General features: G+C 40.4%; 2 protein-coding genes across 2 annotated transcripts in view; one reads left to right on the top strand and one right to left on the bottom strand.

Annotated features, from left to right (window-relative positions):
- tshr (thyroid stimulating hormone receptor) overlaps positions 1-5,197 on the top strand; it is a 33,823-nt gene extending 28,626 nt beyond the window's left edge. Inside the window, exons 9-10 of the mRNA XM_015383273.1 lie at positions 636-824; positions 3,228-5,197. Of these exons, the coding sequence (XP_015238759.1) occupies positions 636-824; positions 3,228-4,677 (1,639 nt within the window). The 3' untranslated portion in view covers positions 4,678-5,197. The remainder of the gene's footprint in view (positions 1-635; positions 825-3,227) is intronic.
- Positions 5,198-16,744: 11,547 nt separating this feature from the next.
- Positions 16,745-22,366, bottom strand: gtf2a1 (general transcription factor IIA 1). The gene is made up of 10 exons (XM_015383275.1): positions 22,125-22,366; positions 20,818-20,919; positions 20,562-20,736; positions 20,376-20,440; positions 19,580-19,655; positions 19,332-19,459; positions 19,119-19,223; positions 18,736-19,026; positions 18,344-18,433; positions 16,745-18,182 (listed from the first exon to the last, which is right to left on the bottom strand). Exons 1-10 carry the CDS (start codon positions 22,152-22,154, stop codon positions 18,075-18,077), a joined length of 1,170 nt encoding a protein of 389 aa, XP_015238761.1. The 5' UTR covers positions 22,155-22,366; the 3' UTR covers positions 16,745-18,074.
- Positions 22,367-22,947: the final 581 nt, after the last annotated feature.

Raw genomic sequence — 22,947 nt, 5'->3', positions numbered from 1 at the left:
GATAAAGAATCGAATCGTTTCATAGAATCGAAAAGGGAATCGGAATCGTGAAAATCTTTTCAATTCCCAACCCTATTAAATAGTCTTAAAAAGTCTTGAATTTAACTTGCCTTATGCTGTAGGGACCCTGCTGAATGTGTTAAATGTGATATATAAGTGATAAAAAAATGCATAAGAAAAAGGGTAATGTCGGAAAAATGTTCTTCTCCATTAAGGTGTTCCAGTAAAAGCAGTAAAAATCATAGTAGTGTTTTGTTTACAGTGGAGAGCAGAAAAAAAAGCTGTAAATGTAGGGACCCTAATGTTTTTTTTTACTGTCCTGAAACCACTTAAATTCCTCAAAACTCTCCTTAATTCTGTTAAGAGCTACAGATAACTGAATTTCTGTGTGTCCTGTTCTTTTTACCGTCATACCAGGCAACTGAAAACAATCCGCTCCTTTTGACGTAAGAAAGCCACCACTGATTGGTTAACTGCAGTCGTGTCATGACCCCAGTCAGACATATAAAATTGAACACAGTGATATGAGTTGTTTTAATTTGTCGGTTGTGCAATGCATCACATCTTCTAGTTCAAACCTGGTGAAGCTCTCTGTGTATTATTTTCAGGTGGTATAATCCTTCGCTTTGTTTCAGGGATGTCTCCCAAACAGCCATCACATCCCTGCCCACTGTTGGCATGGGCTCCCTGCGGGAGCTGAAGGCACGGGATGCCTGGGCCCTCAAGAAACTGCCACCCATCAAGGCCTTTAAGCATCTCGCCACCGCTGATCTCACCTACCCGAGCCACTGCTGCGGCTTCAAAAACCTAAAAAAAAAACGAGGGTGAGCTTTTATATTTAAGAAGATAAATGATGGAGTGTTTTATGATAAGTGTGTGCATATTGTGAAGGTTGGATGATCCCACACATTGAATGGGGGTTACTGCACTTGTAAAATGTGGATCTTGGCATTGATTAAATCAACTCTCTGATGTCTTTACCTATATTCTAGCTGTAATTAGTGTCACTCGCTGATGTTATTGTTTGAAAGAGGTTCATTGCAAAAACAGAACTCCCACCTCCTCATCTGTATTTATGAAGGCTTTAATCACCCACCTTTCACGCAACCATGCAAACAGCAAGTTGCAAAAACATGCATCTCCACTGAGGTCAAGAAGAAAGAGCATTATTAAGTAGGGTTGTCATGATACTAAAGTTTTCAACTCGATACCGATACTAAGGAAAATATTCGATACTCGATACCATTTTCTATACCACAAGACTAAAAACAAAGACTCCAAAATTCTACAGAAATATTTTCATTAATAAATAAAATATAATAAATAAATACAATAAACAATAAGAACAATATTTTGAGGTTGTATGCTGTGCACAATATTAAGCAAGCTTGATAAAAAACTTATAAAATTAAAATTAAGTGTTCCTTCCTTGGCTATGCTTTGCACACATAACAATGACACTAGCCAAACCGGTTAAGAAACAAAAATAATTCTCAGCAGCTGCACCTCTTACAAAAAAAGTCTGAAACTGAAAAGTGCGGAGAATTATTCAATCACACAGTGTTCTGAAAGTGCATTGTCCTCTATTCTGCTCTTTAGATGAATGACTGCTTAGGTGCCACTGGTGGTGGCAATGTATCGATACTTTTAAAAACGAGTATTGTATCCGGATACAACGTTTCAGTATCGATACTTTTTTGAGTATCGATACTTTTGACAACCCTATTATTAAGAAGTGGGAAGAAAGAAAGTGCATGTTCATTTAGCCTGCTCAGACTCCACGATGTGAAACCCAGTGCAACCTACTGTATTCAGAGGTCCGTCTGCATGTCATTTAATTTCAGCTTGTATTGATGGTCTGGAAATAAAGATACCTTTTTAGTCTAGATTTTAATTGATCTGGGAACTCAGAGAAGACTGTTTCACGGTCTGGGTGCTGCCACAGAGAAACCTATCACCTCTGGAACTTGGCCTGGCTTTAAGGACAGGCAGAAGCTGGTCGGCTGATGGCAGAGAGTTGAGTTTAGGGCTTTAACATCTCACTGAAATAAGATAAGTCTTTAGAATTTAAACACTTAAAAGTAATCAATAAAACCAACAGAACAGTAAATCAACCATCATGCCCAGAATTTTCAAAAAAAGGAAAGAAGCAGAAGGAAAAAAAAAGTAGTAAGTGGGCTTTTTGGCTTTTTAAGAAACAGAGCTCATGGGGAGCAGAATATGTTTAAAATGAAGGAGGCAATAATGTTAACTATTTAAAGCAGAGATTCACAAACTTTTCCATCTCTGACCCACAAAAAAGTACTAAAACGGTCTAATAGCCCAAACTACTGGTTGCAATCCAAAATGTTCAGGGAAAAAAAAGCTATTAATCATCTGTATAATAGTAATACAAAAGGCATTAACAATCTATGTATTCGGGCTTTTCCTTTTTTTAAGTTATGTTTTAATGCATTTTAACATTTAAATATGCTGCATCATTACCTTTTTTATTGATAAGTTTAATATCTGTAGAGGGTCTCAAGATGCCATACTTCTATTACACCAAGTGTCTCCATGTGGGTGAGAAGCGTAAAATGCTAAGAAGAAATCTTTCCAGGGCAGCAGACCTGGAAAGTTTAAGGCAAAAGCACTGCTGATTTCCTCAGATCAACAGTGAAAAGAAGATTTTCAAAAACCTTTAAATGCCAAACTATCAATATCTCATCTAACAAGAACATGGTATGACACAAATGTAATCCTACCTAGAGTTGGCTGTCATTTCGATCTAACATGATTGTTCAGGTGATTATTAATCAGAGAAGCAGCCAACAGGCTGATGGTAACTGCAGAGAAGATGCAGACATTTTAAAACTCAGGAAAAGGAAGCTAATTACCTAAGAATTACTGTTTTTCCATGCCATAAAAAATCCACAGATGAAATAATAAAAAAAAGACTTCTGCAGTTTGCTACATGCCATGTAGAGGATGTGGCAAATGTGAAGGTGTTCTATTCAGACAAGAGCAAAGTTCAACTTCTTGACCTTGAAGCAAAACTCGAAAGCCTGAGTTTCATGCTGCCCTTCTTTTCACTTTGTGTCGGTTGGCCCCCCAAAAAAATTCACAACAAAGTATTTTAAATTGTGGTGTTGTGTCATGACAAAATGTGGGAAAGTTAAAGATTGCTGTGTTATTTAGAAAATCATTTATTGGCTCAGTCTTATGGAATAGCATTTTGTGTTTTCCAGCTTTTTGGAGTACATCATCTGTAACCTAACCGCTTTCTACGACCATTACCACAAGCGCTCTGTTGGGCCCCTGAGCATGCCATCCCTCCAAGGGGACGGAGTCGTAGAGACGGTTCCAGGCCAGGAGCAGAGAAACGAAGGTCACGGAGAACTACAGCAAGATTTGAGGAAAAGCGACTTCTATGGAAGCCTCTCCTACCACGCCTACTTTGAAGGACAGCCAGACGGGGAAGTGGGATTTGGAGAGACCCTCAAGAACCCCCAGGAGGACGACAGCCAAGATTTTGACAGTCGCTACGATTATGTGGTGTGCGAGGAGGGAGGGGAGGTGGCGTGTGCTCCAGTGCCCGATGAGTTTAATCCCTGTGAGGACATAATGGGGTTTAGTTTCCTGCGGGTGTCAGTGTGGTTTGTGAGCTTGCTGGCTGTTTTAGGAAACGTGGTGGTTCTCCTGGTGCTGCTCACCAGCCACTACAAGCTCTCAGTGTCTCGCTTCCTCATGTGCCACCTGGCCTTCGCCGATCTTTGCATGGGGATCTACCTGCTCCTCATTGCCTCTGTAGACCTCCACACCCGATCAGAGTACTTCAACCATGCCATTGACTGGCAGACTGGCCCTGGATGCGGACTTGCTGGGTTCTTCACCGTCTTTGCCAGCGAGCTGTCCGTTTACACCCTGACGGTGATCACCCTGGAGAGGTGGTACGCCATCACCTTTGCAATGAGGCTTGACCGCAAACTCCGCCTACACCATGCGGCAGCTGCAATGGTAGTTGGCTGGATCCTTTGCCTCCTTCTGGCTCTTTTGCCACTGGTTGGAGTGAGCAGTTACCAGAAGGTCAGCATATGTCTCCCAATGGACACCCAGTCCACAGCAGCTCAGGTCTACATCTTGTTGGTGTTGGTGCTAAACATACTAGCCTTCTTTGTCATCTGTGCCTGCTACTTTAAGATCTATTGCACAGTGCACAACCCTCAGTACCACTCTGGGTCCAAGGACACCAACATTGCCAAGCGCATGGCCATCCTCATCTTCACTGACTTCTTGTGCATGGCTCCCATTTCCTTCTATGCCCTGTCAGCCGCGCTAAACCGGCCCCTCATCACCGTATCAAACTCCAAGATTTTACTGGTGCTATTTTACCCCCTGAACTCCTGTGCCAACCCATTCCTGTACGCAATCTTCACAAAGGCCTTCAGAGGGGACATATTTATCCTGCTAAGCAAAGTGGGTCTGTGTCAGCAGCAAGCGCAGCTGTTCAGAGGTCAGACCGTCTCGTCAAAGGGCAGCAGCGGGAATTCTCAGGTGCGGAGAGAAAAAGCTCGGAAAGGTGGAAGCATCGGTCACGAAGAGGTACCAATCACCCTAAAGAGTTTCTCCAGACCAACATACCATCGAGGAATTAACCCAAAGACACGTCCCGTCGAGAACCAAGGCCCGGACACGTGAGTCGGACATCAGCTTCAGGAAGTGAGCAGAGAAAGACTCATTTGCAGGAAGCATTGAAATACTTCTGGACTGATCTGTTGAAATGTTTAACAGAAAGACCCCTCATTCTAGACCAGACTCTGGTTTCAGTTCTAGTCTTCTGTATTTTTTATACCTTTTCTAGAATCGTTTTTAGAAATATTTACTGCTCAAAAAAAGTGAAAGTAAGCATGATTTTGTATTTTATTTTCTATATATTCAGTATAAGTGAAATATTGTAAATAAATCATTTTATTTTCAACTGATCGAGGCCTTTATCTAAAGGTAGGTATTGTATTCAACTGCCTGCTGGCTCAGTGCTGTTCAGCTGTGTAAACGTTATACCATTTATTTAAAATAAGAAAAACTCCAGTTTCATTTATTATTAAATTCACAACTCTGCAGATAATGAAACAATGCCATGGAGAAATAAGGAAAAATTACTTTTTTTCTTTGTTTGATATCTGCCTCTTCTGAGAAATAAACAGAGTTCTGCTGGATGTTTGTGTTGTTCAGTTTGTTATAGATGTAAGTATTTGCAGTACATGTTGTTTTATATGGATATATATAGATAATAAAATACTAGTTGAGTTCTGTTCTATCTGCTGTAGACTTTGTGGTGGGAGGTCAAATGGGGATGTCAGCCTAGGTAAACAAAGATATCATATCATTAATGACAGTATGTATGTGTTTGTTCCAATGCAAACAGCCTAGCGGAGTCAAAACCTATTCACACCCATGGTATATTTAGGTTTAAAAGAAGTTGTCAACACCTTAATTTTAAGGGGAAGCAAAATACATGTTTTATATATATATATTAGAGGGATGGCAAGGAGGCCTTACACAATTTGAAGTTAGTCACCAAAGATAGTCAAAATACCTGTGAGAACATTCATAGAGCTACTCCACTGTTTTAAAAGGGGTTTCATAGTTATAACCCCCCATAGGTTTGAAGATTTTAATAAAATGGTAATACATTTTTCAAACTGAATATGTTTTCAGAAAGACAATTCTTTTCGTTTTTCCAGAATTGATCATGCTTTTACATTGTTTTCTAATCTTTTTAGAGGAGCCAGTTCCATTTCTTATATTTAAAAAAATAATGTTGATCTAGACTTGCTGGGTTTATATATAATTATGAGTTAACTATTCCTCACACTTTAGAACCATTGTTTATGATTGAAATAATAATAAAATAATAATAATAAAAATTCATACACTTACTTAAGAATACTCATGTAGAAGTAAATGTATGCATATACTAACACCAGTAGTTTAAGGAGCAGGAATCAATAATTCATTATTTTAGAAAGAATTAAAAATGATTGATGTGAAGAACTCAAGTTACCTCTTTAAAGTGAATAAGGTGTGATGTCACACACCATCTATTGATGTTGTTCTCTAGTTTGTTGTTTGTTGAATAGCGTTCGCTGTCAGATCGGCATACGATTAGTTTTATCTACAGTCACAATTTAAACCACAACCAATGATTTCTATGGTTTTAAATATGACAGTAAAATCTAACCAAATTTAAATTCCCACACACACATTTTTTACTACTAAAGTAACTTATTTAAAATGAATATTGACTATGATGGTTTTAGCTAGAGAGGCTTCTTCTCTCAACATCCTGGAAACTTTAATCATGTCTGGCCGTTTCTGCATCCAAGAAATAGAGCCTAGGCGGAAGTTCAACTGAAGAAACGGATTGCTCCTGCATCCACCTACGACACAGCCAATCAGATTTCAACCACACCTCCATGAAAGCCAATCAGCATCCATATTTCATCTTAAAAGGCCTTTGATCCCCAACTTATCTGCTCCTGGTGGGCAGGAGGTGGTTGCACTGTATGACTTCATTCAGATGACCTGGTTACAACCCACCTCCAGCCCCTCCTCCACCATGGTAGCTAAAGCTTCATCAGAGTGTCATTCCTCCCGGACTCTTACTGCGTTCCCTGTCTCATCTTAACCAGTGCGGCAGAAGACCGCCATGCTGAGCCTGGTTTTGCAGGAAGTTTCTTTCTCAAGGGGGAGTTTTTCCTCTCCACTGTCGCTCCATGCTTGCTCATCATGGACAGGTTCTCTCACCCTGTGTTATCCAACTGGACTTCCATCTTCCAGGTCCCTAGTATCAGCTCATGCAATCCACTGGATCTCCCCATAAAGCTCATCATACCGTCTCGCTAACCAGCAGTCTACAGACTGACCAACTTCCTCTATCTCCACTCCACCACCAGTTTCAGGCCTGGGGGGAAACAGCCCTATTCTTTGCTCCTGTTCATGCATATCTATCAAAATTCAGTGCTTTGTTTCCTGTCGAGGTCTGAGCGCCAAAGACCAAGCAATTGTATAAATAAATTTGTTCTTATTGTCTTTTCTCTTAGTGTGAGTTTTTCAGATTGAAATAACCGTATAATCAAAGCTAATTTTCTTTTTTAAAAGTTAAAAGAAATGTGTATTTGCTGGTCATTTCATTTCTGCTAATATTCAATGTGGGAATAATTCTCTGTTGTGCATGCATATTAGAACACTGTATGCCGATCTGACAGTGCGTGCTGTTCTGACAGAACACCGGCCATGCATGCATGCACATCCCTTTGACAAGCAGCTCCTTAGAGCTTAGCTCCTACATGCTAATAAAATGACATCAGAGCAGCGTAGCATTGGAGCAGAAAGTGTGTTCTCCTGCTGTCAACATTATAAAGTTATGAATTAATTCTTTATAAGATGTTTCTCTGAAAGGTAATGCAGTTTCTCTGTGTATTTATCCTTTGTTAATATGTGCATTTGAGGCGACAGTAGAGAAACGAGTCGTTATCAGTTTGTCCAGAGCAAAGGCTTGTTTCCTAAAGGCTGCAGCCTCTCACCCTGTCTAGCTGTGGAGCTGGCTTCATTCTGAAAAATGGTGTTCCAACAGTTTAGGACTGGCTTCAGCCTTGATGGTTGCTTGGCTACATCTGAACACCAAATACAAAAAGTCTTTTCATAAAATGTTAAGGAATTGGATGAAATGGTTGATATTAATGATACCAAAAACACATCCAAGCTGCTTTTAAGAAGTCCTCATCTGGTTTCTTGGATTGTAACTTAAAGGTTTATGTCAGAAAACCAACAAGTTTAGTGGAAGTCTGACATTTCTGAGAAGAAAAGTGGAAAAATAGCATAGATTATACCATGCCGATGAGTACAGGTAGTCCAGAGTCAATCCACTAAGGCACAACTTATGGAACGTTAACTAGAGTCTATGTCTATATGAACTAAATGTGTGGATTAGAAGAAATCCAATGTAATTTACCAACATCAGCCTTTAGGCCTAAATCTTGGTAACTTAAACACTGAAGCTGATTGTTGTGTAAATATTCCACCCAGGAAAAATAAAACCGGTCATATTTAAAAACCCACAGCTTACAGTCACATCGAGCTCCGCAATCACAGCATGTAAACTCCTGACATGAACTGTTGGTCTAACAGCTGGAAAGGAAAAGCTTTCTGTTCATCATACGTAAGCTTGTAGAGATTAAGAGCAGATTTAGTAATCACTCCTAGATTCCAGGAGAAGTGCCTTTCCTTTTAGATTCCCATGGATTTTTTTTCTGCTACAATTTTGTTGATGGCTTAGCCTTTACTGGGAGCTTAAGTCAAATATAACTATAATCTTGTCTGCAAAGAACTTTACTTGTTAGGTAATACTTTTTTCAATTTGTAAAGGATATTTCCAAAGATTTTCACTAAAAGAGAAGTCCTCACACCTGATTAATAATAATACTTGAGTCAGATTGTAAGAATCCTAACAGGGCGTCATTTACAGCTTAATATTTTCCACATCTATATGTTCCAAATGTCTACACTAGTAATCCAGTTTTTAAACACAGGCCTAAGAGATCTGAGGAGATGATGAGCCTGACTGCTCTCTTAAGGACCTCTTTTAGACCTCTACTATTTACCTACAGCTCATGGTTCCCCCGGTTTGCCATGCCGAAGAAGATTGAAATCAAAGTAGGAGTAAACGTTGGAGAAACACAGAACGACTGGAAGGTGTTGGAGCAGGAGGCATGAACTTTAGTGTTTTCCTGTTTGGGATTATGTGTAATTTCTCTCTGAAACATGGGAAGACTCGTAGTCTAATGGACAGACCGTGGTGAGCGGACCAAACGAGACTGCATTTATTTTCAAATTCCTCCTCCTGCTGGTTCTCAGAACCCGCCGATCATTCCTTTCCCCTTATTACAAATAAACCTCTACCTGAACTGTTCCCCAAATAAGCAAGGCAGGACCCAAGATGCACCTCACCAACAACAGATTAAGTTTCTAAGAGGAGAAAAAGAGGAATTGGAAAAGGATCCAGCTCTTGACCTGAGGAGTGTGAAGTGGCTTGATGTCGTCAGTCCCTACGTTGCTCCATGAGCCGCTCAGCTTGGACGGTCAGGGTGAAGCTCCTGCTCCTCCAAGAAAGCTCTCAGGTGACGAGTAAAGTGGAGAGAAGAGTTTTAGTTGGTTAAAACAGTTGTTCATTCACAAGTGGTTTCGCTTACTGAGCCTTTTACACTTTATCCTGTTATATTTCAACCTCAAAAGACACGTTTCCTGGGACTTACTGTTTGCAAAGTAGTGCAAACAGTAAGTAAAAATAAAAAGAAAATGGTATATCTTGGTTTACAAACAAAAAATAGAAAAGTCTGCTAGCCATAGCAATTAGGGAGCCTTTACTCTGATGTAGACGGAAAGGGTTAGATCCGAGGAGCAGGAAAAATGTTGATGGTAACTCTGGAAGAGCTGCAGAGATCCCCAGCTCAGGTGGGATAATCTGATCACAGGATAACTTTTTATCACACTCAACTGATTGCATTTTATTTGATTATTTATGGTGGATTTAGATGTTTGCTGCATGCTTGAACCTGTGGGCCACCGTAGAAAGATGCAGGGGAATTGTGTAAAGAAGAAGGTGATGAGATTCAAGAAAATGTTCATAGGAGTTGCAGGCAGGGACCAATATGCACTGACTGATAGATACCAAAGACTTTTTTTTACAATCCATCTTTGATGATCACAATGAACCAACAGGAAAAATGAACAAAGCACGATATCTAGATTTTTCAAATAAATCATTGAAAACAGACCAGATTTTCCTAAGTTCCTTCCTGATAAAGCTATGTGCATATTTATACATCAGTGCTGTTTAAATTAATTTATTTCAATTTCAATTCAGTTTATTTAACATAGCTCCTATTGGCAACACGTGTCATCTCCAGGCACTTTACAGAGACAAGTCAACCACATCATTCAGTCAAACTGATTCAAAGTTTTCTATCTAAAGAAAACCAGCTGATTGCATCGATTCTTCGACTCATCAGCAATCCCTCACACCGAGCATGCTTGTAGCGACAGTGGAGAGAAAAAAATCCCTTTTAACAGGAAGAACACTCCAGCAGATCCAGGCTCAGTGTGAGCGGCCATCTGCTGAGGCCGACTGGGGTTCGAGGAGACAGAAGCAGACATACAGAAATAAGTAGAGATACAAAGGGTAACTGTCAACCAGCTCCACAGGAGACTCAATCCAGGAAACACGCATCCAGGCAGAAAAGCTCCGAGCCAGCTCCCATGGCAGAGGATGAAAGAGAGCAAAGACAGTTAGCCACAGTCAGAAAAACAGGCCAAGTTCTAACATCTATAAACAAAGGTGTTGATGGTAGCAGCGAAGCTAATATTTCTCTTCAGGATGGTGTCACAGCCAAACAGAAACAGAACAGATGAAGCTACTGGAAAAAATCACTGGATTTCTGTTTGTTTTTGGTTAATATACAAACTTTAAAAACCTTCTACTTGATGGCATCATTGCTGCCACCTTCTGGTTTAGAAGGGAATTGCTTGTTCCAGAGGTAGTGATTTACATACACATGAGAACATTTTTGGTTAGCTACACATATTTGGCTAAAATTGTGGCCGAAAACTAACACTGCCGGCCCACACTGCTAAACATGGTGTTGGAAGAATCATAGTTTGGGGGAGGGGCACTTTTTGGATGGTTTGGGAAGATGGAATAAAGTAAAACCAGTGAAAACTTGAAAACCTGATCAGGGAGGAGGTTCACCATACAGCAGGCCGGTGATAGCTCCGAACCGCAGTGGAGTGGCCTAGTCAAAGTCTAGAACTAAATCCAATCAAAAATCACAAGAAAGGTTTGAAAACTCCTGTTCATAAACAATTTCCATCCATTCTGAGTGAGCTTCAGTCTTTTTTATAAAGAAAGACAACCTGTAGATTCACAAAGACAAAAAAAACAAACAGTAGGTTAAGTTCCTTCCATGGTTTAATTCTAACATAAATGAACCAATTAAGCATATTTCAGTTTTTGGTTTTAATGTGAAAAACAAACAGTAGGAGCAAAAGAATTAAACATGATCCAATTGAGACGCTGTATATCAAATATATAATGTCAGTGTAAAATAGAAAAAGTTGGACTTTAAAGCTGGATTTTAATTCATAACCTGAAGATTTGCATGCTAAGATCTGCAGTTTATATCAATATTTTACAGACAAAAGTTTTCCTCCTAGATCAAAGTGTTCCAACAGCAGCTATTGCACAAAATATAAACACTGATCACAGTTAACGAACTCTAAGCCATGCTGTAGATATTATGAAAATAAAAATAACCCCACTCTGTGTTTTTACCTCCACTGATACTCTGTACATGTGGAAAGCATAGGTGAAATTCTTCTGTCTTCTCTAACAAAGAAAAAATGGGAAATATGCAGCAAAAAGAATTTAAAAACATTCCTGAAGTATCCAAAGCTTCATAAAGGCTGGTTCTAATTGATCGAATGCTGATGCCTACAAAGAGCTGTTTTTACTCTTTTTAATTTTCTCAGGATATGCTTAATGGGAAGCACAAAACTGAGGTAAGGAGCAAGAATGCAACACAATATTTAAAGCTTTGAAGAGAATTCATCACATCCAGATATGGGCTGTGAGCCCCGGTAATTACAGACAGATCAGACGTAGCACCAAGGGATTCTCCATAAAAACGGGTTCAGAAAGCCTCTGAGTGCTCCCCAACAGCTTCATTTGATTTTACTGTTTAAAAGAAAAGTTGGACGTGCTCCAAAGAAGAAAAAAAGCAAAAACAAATTATCATGTAGGAGCTTTAGACAAATTATCCTAAAGTTTTATTCTATTGATCCATTTCAGCATATTAGAATATGGTCTATCAATTTTATAGGCTCTCTCTCTGATTTTTTTTCCACAGATATATTTAAATTAAAAAAAAAAGATTTCTGTTAAAGTACTGTCAATGATTCTGGCTTACAGTAAACAAAAAAAAAAAAAACACAAAAAAGACGAACAAACAAGAATTCAGATTGTAATCAGAATGAGATGACTAAATATAGTGCCTGGTTGGACTCCTTTTCTGTGAATCAGTGAGGCGTGGAGGCGATCAGCCTGTGGTTCCACTGAGGCGTCGCAGGAGCTCAGGCTGCTTTGATAGCAGATCATAATCATTGTTGGTTCTGGTGTTTCTCAGCTTCTTCATGGGGTTCAGTATAGACCCCTGTACTGGTCTGTCAACACAGAACCACCATGGCTACTGGACCGTCTTTAGGGTCGAAAAAAAATCTCCATGAAGCCTGGCGAAACAAAGAAGCATGAATAACTCTTAAATCCCCCCATTAAATGGGTGAGTTGACTGTGGGCTGATGAAACAGCCCCCTGAATCTTCACTTACATTGGATCTAAAGCAAAGTGGATCCTCAGCCTCTCTAGTCCTCCAGATTTTGTAACCATCTATCCATTATCTGACACGCTTTATCCTGAGTGGGGATAAAGCGATCTCCAGCTGTCTACTGGCGAGAGGCGGGGTCCACCCTGGACAGGTCGCCAGTCCATCGCAGGGCAACACAGAGACAAACAGGACAAACAACCATTCACACACACACACACCTAAGGAGGAATTTAGAGAAGCCAGTTAACCTACAGTCATGTTTTTGGACTGTGCCAGGAAGCCGGAGTACCCGGAGAGAACCCATGCATGCTCAGGGAGAACATGCAAACTCCATGCAGAAAGATCCTGGGCCTGGAATCCAACCCGGAACCTTCTTTCTGCAAGGCAGCAGTGCTACCCACTGCACTACTGAGCAGGCTGATTTTGGAACCTTGATTTCCAAATCAAGGAATTTTTTTATTTTTCTACTGGGCAACCATGTTGTCTCTGATTTAGAGTCTGGCCCTTCATTTGTGTGAAGGTTGCTACACACCTTCTCCCACAAGGACACCTTCTCAGTGGAGATGGCTTCCTTGTGGGCTATTCTAATTTGAACAAAGAGCCCCAACCAAAACAAATAACAGAACTTTCACATTCCAGATTGTCTGGTAGGTTTAACTGAAGCCTAACACTGACACACACATTTTATCTATATACTAATTGGCAGGATTATTTTCTTTCACACTTTATCCTTCCACTAACGTTTCCATAATCATCCTGGCAGGGGCGGATTTAGGACATTTGGGGCCCTCTGAATTAAGAAGACAACACATAAAACAGACCCATTATACAGATATATTTTAATAGAATAGACAAACATTATTTGTTCTATATTTTGTCCCTCTCTTCTTGTCCCTTTTCTTGTTTTCCTCTCAGTGTTTTGTACTCAGTTGACTTTTCATGCTTTCTCAAAAGAAATGAAAGATTTTTTCCAAGCACTAATCTCACTTAACCAATTGCTCCTTCCTGTGTTTCCAAAAAGGCGACGGCCTAAATAACACAGTCCTTCCTTCACTGTAGACAAGCCATGATCTGCTTATCTGTTCTGCATTTTTCATTTGTCTGAAATAATAGCTGCATGAATCATGACAGCAGACAAGACAGAGGACAGCAGGAGGCGGGGTTACCAATCTACTTGCTCTGGAGAGCAGAGTTTGGTGCTTTAATATGCTGTCACCAAACAGAGCATTTTAACGAAAAGGGTTTTTATCAAAAACATAACTAATGTGCACAAATAAGTAATAGCTGCAATAATCATGCATGTAAAAAGAGTTGTATGGGTCCCCCAGGGAACTGCCATCCTGTATGTATAACTGGATACATAACTCTGAACAGCCTCAGTATACAATAATAGAATGATACATAAGATTTATATTCACCTGTGATGGATTGTCATATTTTAAGCAGTATAGTAGTAAAATACTCATGGTAGGAGCTTTATTTGCAGCTAGAGAACCTTTAATTGACCTTGACATACTCTGCAGACCACCATTGTAGGTCCAACAAGCAGCTTAACTGGTTGAGATGTTTTGTTAAATTAAAATATGAGCAGACTGCCTCACCTGCAACAGACCTGCTTCAAAAGCTCTAATATGTCTAGAAAGTTAACTTACAGTACCAAGATGTTAGTTTGAAGGATTCCAATATTTTTTTGCAATCAGACTAACGTGGGAATGGTAAGGCCGCCGTTTCCCAGCTCTAGACTCGGATAATTCAGAAGCAGAATCTTGGGAAGGAATAAAATGTCAGGAACGGATACTTCAATTTTTGTTTTTATTTTAAACCGTGGTAAATTCACCCGGTAACAGCCAACAAATCCTGCTCCCAGTCTTGTAAATGCAACACTGATTGGCAGTAGCTGTGATTTGACTGGTAAGCAGAAAAACAGCAAAGATAAACATCTCCAGGGTCTCATTATGAGTCCCACTCGGCCGCAGCTCAGGCTGAAGTGGCCAGGAGCAGCAAGAAGAGCCACTTCATCAGAGGCACCCCGGGATCCATTACTCCTGCACTGGCGCTGTCTGAGGAGGAATACACCCATGTGAAGTGAGAGAGATATTTTTTTAGAGGAGACAGGCCTTCGAAAATCCATTTACAATCAAGGGGGGGAAATCCTCAAGTAGTTTCTGACTCGGCCGTAATCCCAAACACAACCACACCTTTTCTCCTGATTACCCTAAAGAAAGTCAGAGGGATTGAGGTGGTTTAGATGGAAGCTGTGAGAGCAGGCAGAGTGAGCACCCAGACTGCCAGCCAGATGCTGGATTACCGAGGAGGCAAGCGCTGACAAAGGCCTGGATGGTTGGAGATTTTGGTTTCTTAAAGATCTCAATAACTAGATCTGATTTAGAACCATGATGAACTTCAAACATGACAGATCAAAGTCTGGGCTAATCTGCAAGAATACAGAAAAGCTTTGTTACAGATCATTTGAGAAATAAATTAATAAAGAATTTGATAGGTTGGATATTTGAACTGCTATTAGTGTAGGAGGTATGAATAGTTTGGGTGAATTAGCAAATAAAATGACATCTAAAGAAATCTGAAGCACTTTAAATTCAGCGTTAGAGAACAATCCCATTTATTAATCTCACTAACAAACTTCAATGAAGTCTCAGATAATAACCTGTAATAATAGAGACGCAGCATCAATAAGATTAAAGTACTTTGGATTGAAAATAGAGGAACAGCCAAAATAGAGAAAAAATTGAAAATTGAAATAATTGACAAAATACAGGTGCTGCTCAGTGGAACAGTGGGAACCAATGCTGCCTTGCAGCAAGAAGGTTCTGGGTTTGATTCCCGGGGTCTTTCTGCATGTTCTCCCTGAGCATGCGTGGGTTCTTTCCGGGTACTCCGGCTTCCTCCCACAGTTCAAAAACATGACTGTTAGGTTAATTGGCTTCTCTAAATTCTCCTTCGGTGTGAGTGTGCATGAATGGTTGTTTGTCCTCTTTGTCTCAGTGTTGCCCTGCGATGGACTGGTGACCTGTCCAGGGTGGACCCCGCCTCTCGGCCGTAGACAGCTGGAGATAAACTCCAGCACCCCTTGTGACTAAGGATTAAGAGTGTAAAGAAAATGGATGGATGGACCAAATACAGGAACTGATAAAAACAGCAAAACTAGCACTTTAAAAAGGCTTTCAGTCCTGATTTAGCAAAAAATAATCTCTAATATTGAACTTAAATGAGCCCCAAAAGGTGAAGATTTAATCCCAAATTCATAAAAGCTAGATTTAGAATTTGCTGCTGAGAAGTTAAAATATTTCACAACTATTTGCCTCCTTCAGTTTTTAAGGACAATTGGGTTAGGCTAAAATCCCCACAGGAAGCATGTTAATGCCCTAACCCTAGCTCAGATGCAGATTTTATTTTTTGGCGGGGGTCCAAAACTGATAATGCCAGGAAAGGAGTAAAAATCTTTTTAAAAAATTACATTTTTTGTGCAGTAGCACCAAATTGCTTAAATGCATTTTTCCATTGAATACAGGACCTTTATTGTTCATTCATCCTTGGAACCAGGATTGACCAGACACCTTCTCCCAGTTGTTGACACTCGTCTTAGGTTTATATATATGGCTACATCAATACTTTATATTGCATTTAAATAATGGATCTCAATTAAAAGGTGAACATTTTCTACGTTTTACCAGATGGTTTCAACAAGGAAGCTTAAAACTCAAACTTTAGGTCCAACACTGTTAACCAGCGATAGGAATTAATGCTGGTAGCGAATCATTGGAAATCATGTAAAGGGGGAAGCTTTGCAGACGAGTTGATCTTTACTGAAGCTGGGGTGACAGGATCTCATTAAAAATGAACAACTTGGATGTTTACGAGTAGGTTTGCAAACTATCCAATAAATAAACTGTCCAGTATTAACAAAATTAGCTGATTCAGGTTTGATTTACATGTTTCCAAAAATCAAATCGCACAGAGAATAAAAGGAAGAAATAAGATGACTAAGATGCATCCCTTATTTAATTTTCAGAGTTGGCAACCTAACTAATGAGGGTCAGATGCAGCTTTTTAAGCAGTTTCTTAGCATTAAACCCCGCCCTCATTGCAAACTGAAAGCATTTCCCCATTTTAAGAGCATCATGTGCGGGTTGTCATGGCGGCATCAGCCAGCGCAGCTCTGCTTTCCTTGCATTGAGGAAAAGATGTGAATTCTTTTTTTTTTTACTTGATTCAGTCAAATGCAGGACACTTTTTATGAGACAGCAAGGCAATAGTGAAAAATGCAGGACAAGTTGAGACACAGGACTTGAATAAATAAAGGTCAGAGAACGAGTCAAGAAACATTTTATTTCAAACTGCTGCGGCGGGGCACTAAAAACAAACCCAAGTACACACAACCCCCCCATCCCAAAGTTAAACTTACAGTGATAGAAAATGTTTCAATTTAAAATAGTATAATGAAAGCACAGGAGAACAGAGTGGATGAAATGATTTTCAGCGCTATTTAGCATTCAATCGACCGACTGAGAAAAGCAAAATAAAAATAAAAATTAAAGGAACACTTATGAGAGAATAAGAGCACAGTTTGGTGCCGAACAAAAACAGAACATTTCACAAACTTTTAGCAATAAATAGATAAAGAGACGACATCCTGGCTGCTTTCACTGGGGTATAATGACATGGGGGACATAACTAAGGGGAAAAGTGATGCAAACATTCACACGGCTCCCAGCATCAGTCTCACACACACAGAACAGAAGACGCCGTTATTGATTATTGGAACTGACTGACCTCACAACATGTCGATAAACTGACAGTGCAAATCCTTAGACGGCTGCAGGGAATTAAAATAAGAGGAAAAAGAAAGGCAGACATCCCGTTTACACAAATGTAAAAATGATTTCTATTTGGGTTGGAAAATGGAATGAAGCTCCAGAGAAGCGAGGAAGGAAAAATAACTAAGTCCGATTTATGGAGATTTATATATTAAAAATAAGCTTTTTCTTTTTTTTTAAACAGGTAAATTTAAATGTACCTTCTTTTTCTTAACCCTTCATTAATATTTTTTTTAAATCTAAAACAGATCAACTACATAAAACAATCTAGAGCACCATTTCTGACAGAACATGAGGACGAACTATGAGCCACGAACAGAAACACAGAAGCCAGGAGGCGGTCGGGATCCTAAAAGGCAGAACATTCCAAGTCTGGACCTTCAATGGAGACGCAGGTCAAAACTACAGTGCATTAGAAAGGTTATCTGTCATCCAAGAGCCTCGGTCCTTCTGTGGCTAGACGGGTCGCCTCACCCTGGTCCACTACACCTGTTTGATGTGAAATGCTTATTTTAGTGAATTTTGTCGAGAAGTAAAAGCAGAGAAGATGGAAAACCAATGAGAGCCGACGCTTCATTCCCATCCTCCCTCTTCCTCTGTAGGTTTCTCTTCCCACAAGGCCTAGTTTGAGTGTTTTTATTTCCCCCCGCCAGGCCGACACCCAGGTTTTACTACCTCCCAATCCTTTGGGTCAGTAGGAGTTCTGGAGGCCTCTCCAGTCACAGAGTATGGAAGGATGTTGGACTGTCTGTTAGCTGGACAGGAGGAGTTCAGAGTCCCTGCTCCTGCTGCTTCTCCCCCCCACACACACACATTTCCCTCCTCACCACTCGGCGTCTCCAGTGGCTTTGGAAAAGACAAAATCTCTGCCGTTAAGATTCATGATCCCGTCCTTCAGGTGGAATTTCCATTTGGTCTTACTTCTGTGGATCTGAGGGGAGGGAAACAAGGAGAGAGGAAATGAGACGGGGGCGTAGAGCGCAGATGGACGCCGTTTTATGGGATTAAACCTCTTCAGCTCACGCACACAGAGGAATCAGCCAGGGCTTTAGTCACAACCATACAGAATCGCATAGTTTTCTCTGTTCTTACCTTGTCATACTGGCACACCACAACATTTTCTGTATCAAACAGCTCCTGGTCTTCATCCTCGCTGACATCGTCTTCACTGTTCAGTGGCTCCTAACCAGGAAAACCAACAGTTTAGTTGCATGCTGTGTATCTTTCACTTCTGATTTCTACTAAACAGACTTAGTTTAAATAGAAACGTGTTGAATGAGCAGAAACATGAAATTAAAGATTCTATTAAAACTCTCTGAAGGTTTCCACAGAACTTCATCTGATTCCCATAGATAAAACAACCAGCATGATGTGACAATGCTCCTCTTCCACATCCTGGCAGCCATTTATAGATGGTCTCCCTCTTCTCTTTCCTAATTGCTAAATAACGTCTAAAACTCAAAAAACAAAGCTGCTTCTTTCACCTCTTCAACCTGCCCATCTTCTCCACCATCCTTGTCTTTCTCCTCCTCTTCGTCTTCGTCGTACTCCTCCTCCTCATCCTCGTCGTCCTCCGAGGAAGAGTCTCCCGCTCCGTCCACCTGGAGCATCATGGGAGGCTGCTGAGCCTGGGTCTGCTGCTGGGCCTGAGGCTGTGGGGGGGCCTGTGGAGCAGCTGCACCCTGGACCTGCTGGACCTGAGCTGCTGCTGCTCCTCCTGCTGCTGCCATTGCTGCCTGACCCGGCTGCTGCACCATAGCTGCTGCCTGCACCACCTGCTGGCGGAAAAATGCACAGCAGGTATCTATTAAAAAAAAAAACATCCATCTGATTTGAAGGAAGTCCCTTTGAAGCATTGAGCTCTGACCTGCGTGTTCCCCTGGACTTTGTTTCCTGAAGCTAAGACGATCTGCTGTGGCTGGATGATGACGCCTGTCTGTTGGGACAGACCTCCCTGTAGAGGAGCCAGGACCTGAAAATAAAAAACACCCCAGAAACATGTTGGTTTAATTCAACCTGTTTTGATTCATTCCATTATCAATCCAACACTAATAGCATGGTTTTAAAGTACAGGGTGTACCTGCTGTATGACGGGTGCCTGTACACCGCCAGGCTGCATCTGCTGCTGCAGAACAATAGGCTGCTGGGGAGATTGCTGAATGATATACTGAGTCCCGTTGGGAGCGCGCACCACCTGCAGGATCTGACCTGAGCAGGAAAACAGGAGAGGAAACGCCTTACAAAGGAGGCAACAACAGCTTTCAGCTAAAATTAAGCCATTTAAATAAGAGAAAAAGTGGAATGTTAGTGCAGGTATGGATACTTTACCTTGGCTGGTGATGAGCTGTTGGTATGGGGTGACCCCTGTGGGTAATGCTAGGGTAGCTGCAGTAGCTGCTGCACTCTGGAGGAGAAAGATTTAAAGGTTTAAAAAAAATAATATAGTAGTTCACCATGATTATCTGGCTGACATGAGACAGAAAATTGTAAATGCTTCTATATACTGTTTAGGAGAGAAAAAAAAAAGATTTTGGAGGGTGAAGAAGAGGCAGAAAGTATAGCCTTAGACAGCATGAAAACCTGCTAAAGTTTAAAGTACCAACAAAAATAACATTTAATCGTATTTAATTGTGTGATAAATTAAAGAAACATGCAAAGTTCTCTCTCTCTAAAAGTTTTGCACATCTTATGAATATAATTGAAGTTAAAGCAGAGGGAAATCCTGGGAAAAGCTTTTAGACAATATAAACTTCTGTTTAATTTGGGTAAATAGTTTTAGTCCAAACATTTTCAAGGTTATTAAAGTCTTTATAAAAGGGGTTGAATGTGAGAAACTCACATTGTGCGGGGAGCTCAGAATTCTTTCTGTAGATTTATTTTATAGCTCTCATAATCATGATTGTTTTTATTTTTTTAATTTCCAGGATACAATAAATGAAGACATGAGAAACGGGGCTTTGAACATCAAATTTCACGCCACAGATTTAATACAAAGTTTATTCTTGTTATAAAGCGAGGAAAAGAAACAGTTAAACACATTTTGCAAGGTACAGCGAACAATTTGGGTTTTTTTGTACTCTATAAACACTGAAGCTAAATGATTATTGACCAATGTGCTACTCACCATCCCCGTCGCACTCATGTGCTGTAGGATCTTTGGATCCTGAACAATGACTTGCTGCTGGGGTGCTGTGGAGAAAAGCTCAGCGGCTTAAGGCGACGTTCAATAAAACTCATTTAACAACCAAAGAAAAAGTTGATAAACTGTGATGCCGGCGCTTTTCATCCCTATGTCACACTGAGGACCTACCTTGCTGCTGCTGAGGCGGGAGAATGACCTGTTGGGTCTGTGCAGGCTGTGTCACCTGCTGGACCTGTGAGACATGCTGGGTCTGCTGCTGCTGCTGAGCGGCCTGCAGGGCTGCCTGCTCGTCCGTGTGGAAGCCCTCCACTGCCTTGGACTGCATAAGCTTGTTCTCCCATAGCTGCAGCATTAAACACAGATATTAGAGGACTAAATAGAGAGGAGAATGGGAGTATAACATGGTTTTTAGAGTTCAGGTTACCGTCTTCAGCTCCAGGAGAACCTGCTCATCCACTCCCTCATCCAGGAACAGCTCCCTCACCTCATTGATCACATCCTCGATTACAGTCTTATATAATTTAGGCTAAAAGGCAAACAAAAGAGCTCCTATTAAGAGAAATACACTGATATAATGCACTTGCTTAATTACATTAGCATTGGCTGGAGGATAAAATAATAATAAAAAAAATTATGTTATGTTTAATTAGCGAGAACCAGTCACTAATGTGCAACTAAACGTGTTTTTTTGCGTTTAAATGCATTTATTTTTTTTAAATATATATCAGAATTAACAATGAGCTCCATAAAGATGTAACACACTGCGGGACAGCCTGCCTCCGACAGGCCGACCCGCACTGCCCCGATGTCCGCAGCGGACACTTCGCTCCTCTCCTCCCCCGTCGGTTTCCTCCACTATTTAAAGCTCGGTGTGGTGTTTATATGTAGAGCCGGTGACGTAGCATCGTGTAGCACCGTCCCATCCCGGGGAGTCTATATTAGACGGCCAATATGGCGGTATAAAACCAGGCAGCGGAGAGGAGGAGGGCCAGAAGCGAGAGAGAGCCGAAGAGACAAGGAGCGGAGGCCATTTTACGGAGCGGCGCCAACAGCCGCCTTCTGTTCAGCTCGATATGGAGAAACCTATACCGTCTTTTATCTAAAATATTCGGCTGAGATAAATACTTAAGAGTAATTTGGCTTTTGTCGTTAGGGAGCAGGACTTCTTTGGCGTTTTATGGATAAAATATGGGGGTTAGGACGGCTTTCGGCGCCCTAAATGGTGGACAAAGATGAGGCAGCTGACTAAGCGTCGAATAATTTCCATTAAAATAAAGCTTTAATGTCTCTAATTTAACCTTATTTAAATCAGAGTGGATGGTGACTGTGCTTAGGGTACATCAGAGTTTTTTTTAAAAACATATGACAAAAATTCACCAAGACAAAAAAAAAAATAAAAAATGTCCAGACAAACCAAGCTAAACTAATATATAACGTTCCAACCTAACATAAATCACCTTTCTCTTAAACAGCATTTAAACTGAATTCTGTCGTGTTTTCCTTAAATCTCCCCTAATTTGTTTCCTGTGAAACAGCTCTCGAGTTTCGAAAACTGAAAAAAATAATGGCTGCTTGACTGAACGTTGATTCTGTCATTTTAATGGACTTAAAACAGTGGAGAGTTGGTTACAGCACATTCATATGCCAGCAAGAAACACAACCAGCCTTTTTTCAACCAACTTTACCCCCATTTCTCCCCCCTTCTGACAGTCCTCGGAGATTGATCCTTACCACTTGGTTCGAGTTAGCCGAGCTCGCCATTATACGCGTAGTGTACAAACCACACGGAAATGGGCGAGAGATAGAGCCAAAAAAATACAGCAAAAAAAGACTTTAAAACGACTGTGAGCGGTACTTTTAAAAGAGCCGGTATAGTTTTGTAAATAAAACACAGTTTTTGGTCTTATTTACAATCCCCGGGCTGCGACTCCCCAGCCGTCTTCCTCCCGTCGTTGTCCTGCTTTATATACTGAGCGAAGGAGCTGCGAGTGCGCCGAACATAGGGCAGGGTCAAGTGCCAAGTACCGCGAGATTTCACACAGAAAACGATGACTAATAGTCACTGCGCCTTCTGGGAAACGTAGTTTAAAAATGAAAAGTCGCTAAAACCGTTGTGTACAACTCTTTGCTGTTTTATTTAATTAAGCCATCCATAAATAATACGACTTTATATCAAGATACATAATAATACTAATAATAATGATGCAATTATTATTAATCGTTTTTGTATTATGATAAAAAATAGGTACATTTCTGTCAAATAGAATAAAAAAATGAAAACACATCTACATTCATTCTAATTTATAAAGGCTAAATTTAGACAGATTAGATCTGATGCATGTGATTAACCATTTATACCTATACATTACCTTTGTAACATTCAAAAAATATGGCTATTTTGATGGCAAAAATGAATGTGAATGTAATAATAAGAAACGCCAACTTGCCCGAATATATTAAGAAAAATAACAACAGTGCTTCTATAAGAAATTCATGAAACACGTTGTTTAATTTTGGTACAGCATAACCTTACAGGCATTAATTCTGATACTGG

This window comes from Cyprinodon variegatus, unplaced genomic scaffold (genome assembly GCF_000732505.1).
Source record: "Cyprinodon variegatus isolate N-32 unplaced genomic scaffold, C_variegatus-1.0 Scaffold279, whole genome shotgun sequence".
NCBI classification, from domain to species: Eukaryota; Metazoa; Chordata; class Actinopteri; order Cyprinodontiformes; family Cyprinodontidae; genus Cyprinodon; species Cyprinodon variegatus.
Note: the sequence above shows the minus strand (reverse complement) of the source record. Positions and strands in the feature narration are given on the sequence as shown.

Bases quoted from the DNA above. Each gene is read 5' to 3' on its own strand.
- gtf2a1 (XM_015383275.1), bottom strand. From the start codon at position 22,154: ATGGCGAGCTCGGCTAACTCGAACCAAGTG. The intron at 20,920-22,124 runs GTAAGGATCAAT...TTTGCCTTTTAG, and splicing joins CGGCTAACTCGAACCAAGTG to CCTAAATTATATAAGACTGT. The intron at 20,441-20,561 runs GTAGGTCCTCAG...TTTTCTCCACAG, and splicing joins CCCGCCTCAGCAGCAGCAAG to CACCCCAGCAGCAAGTCATT.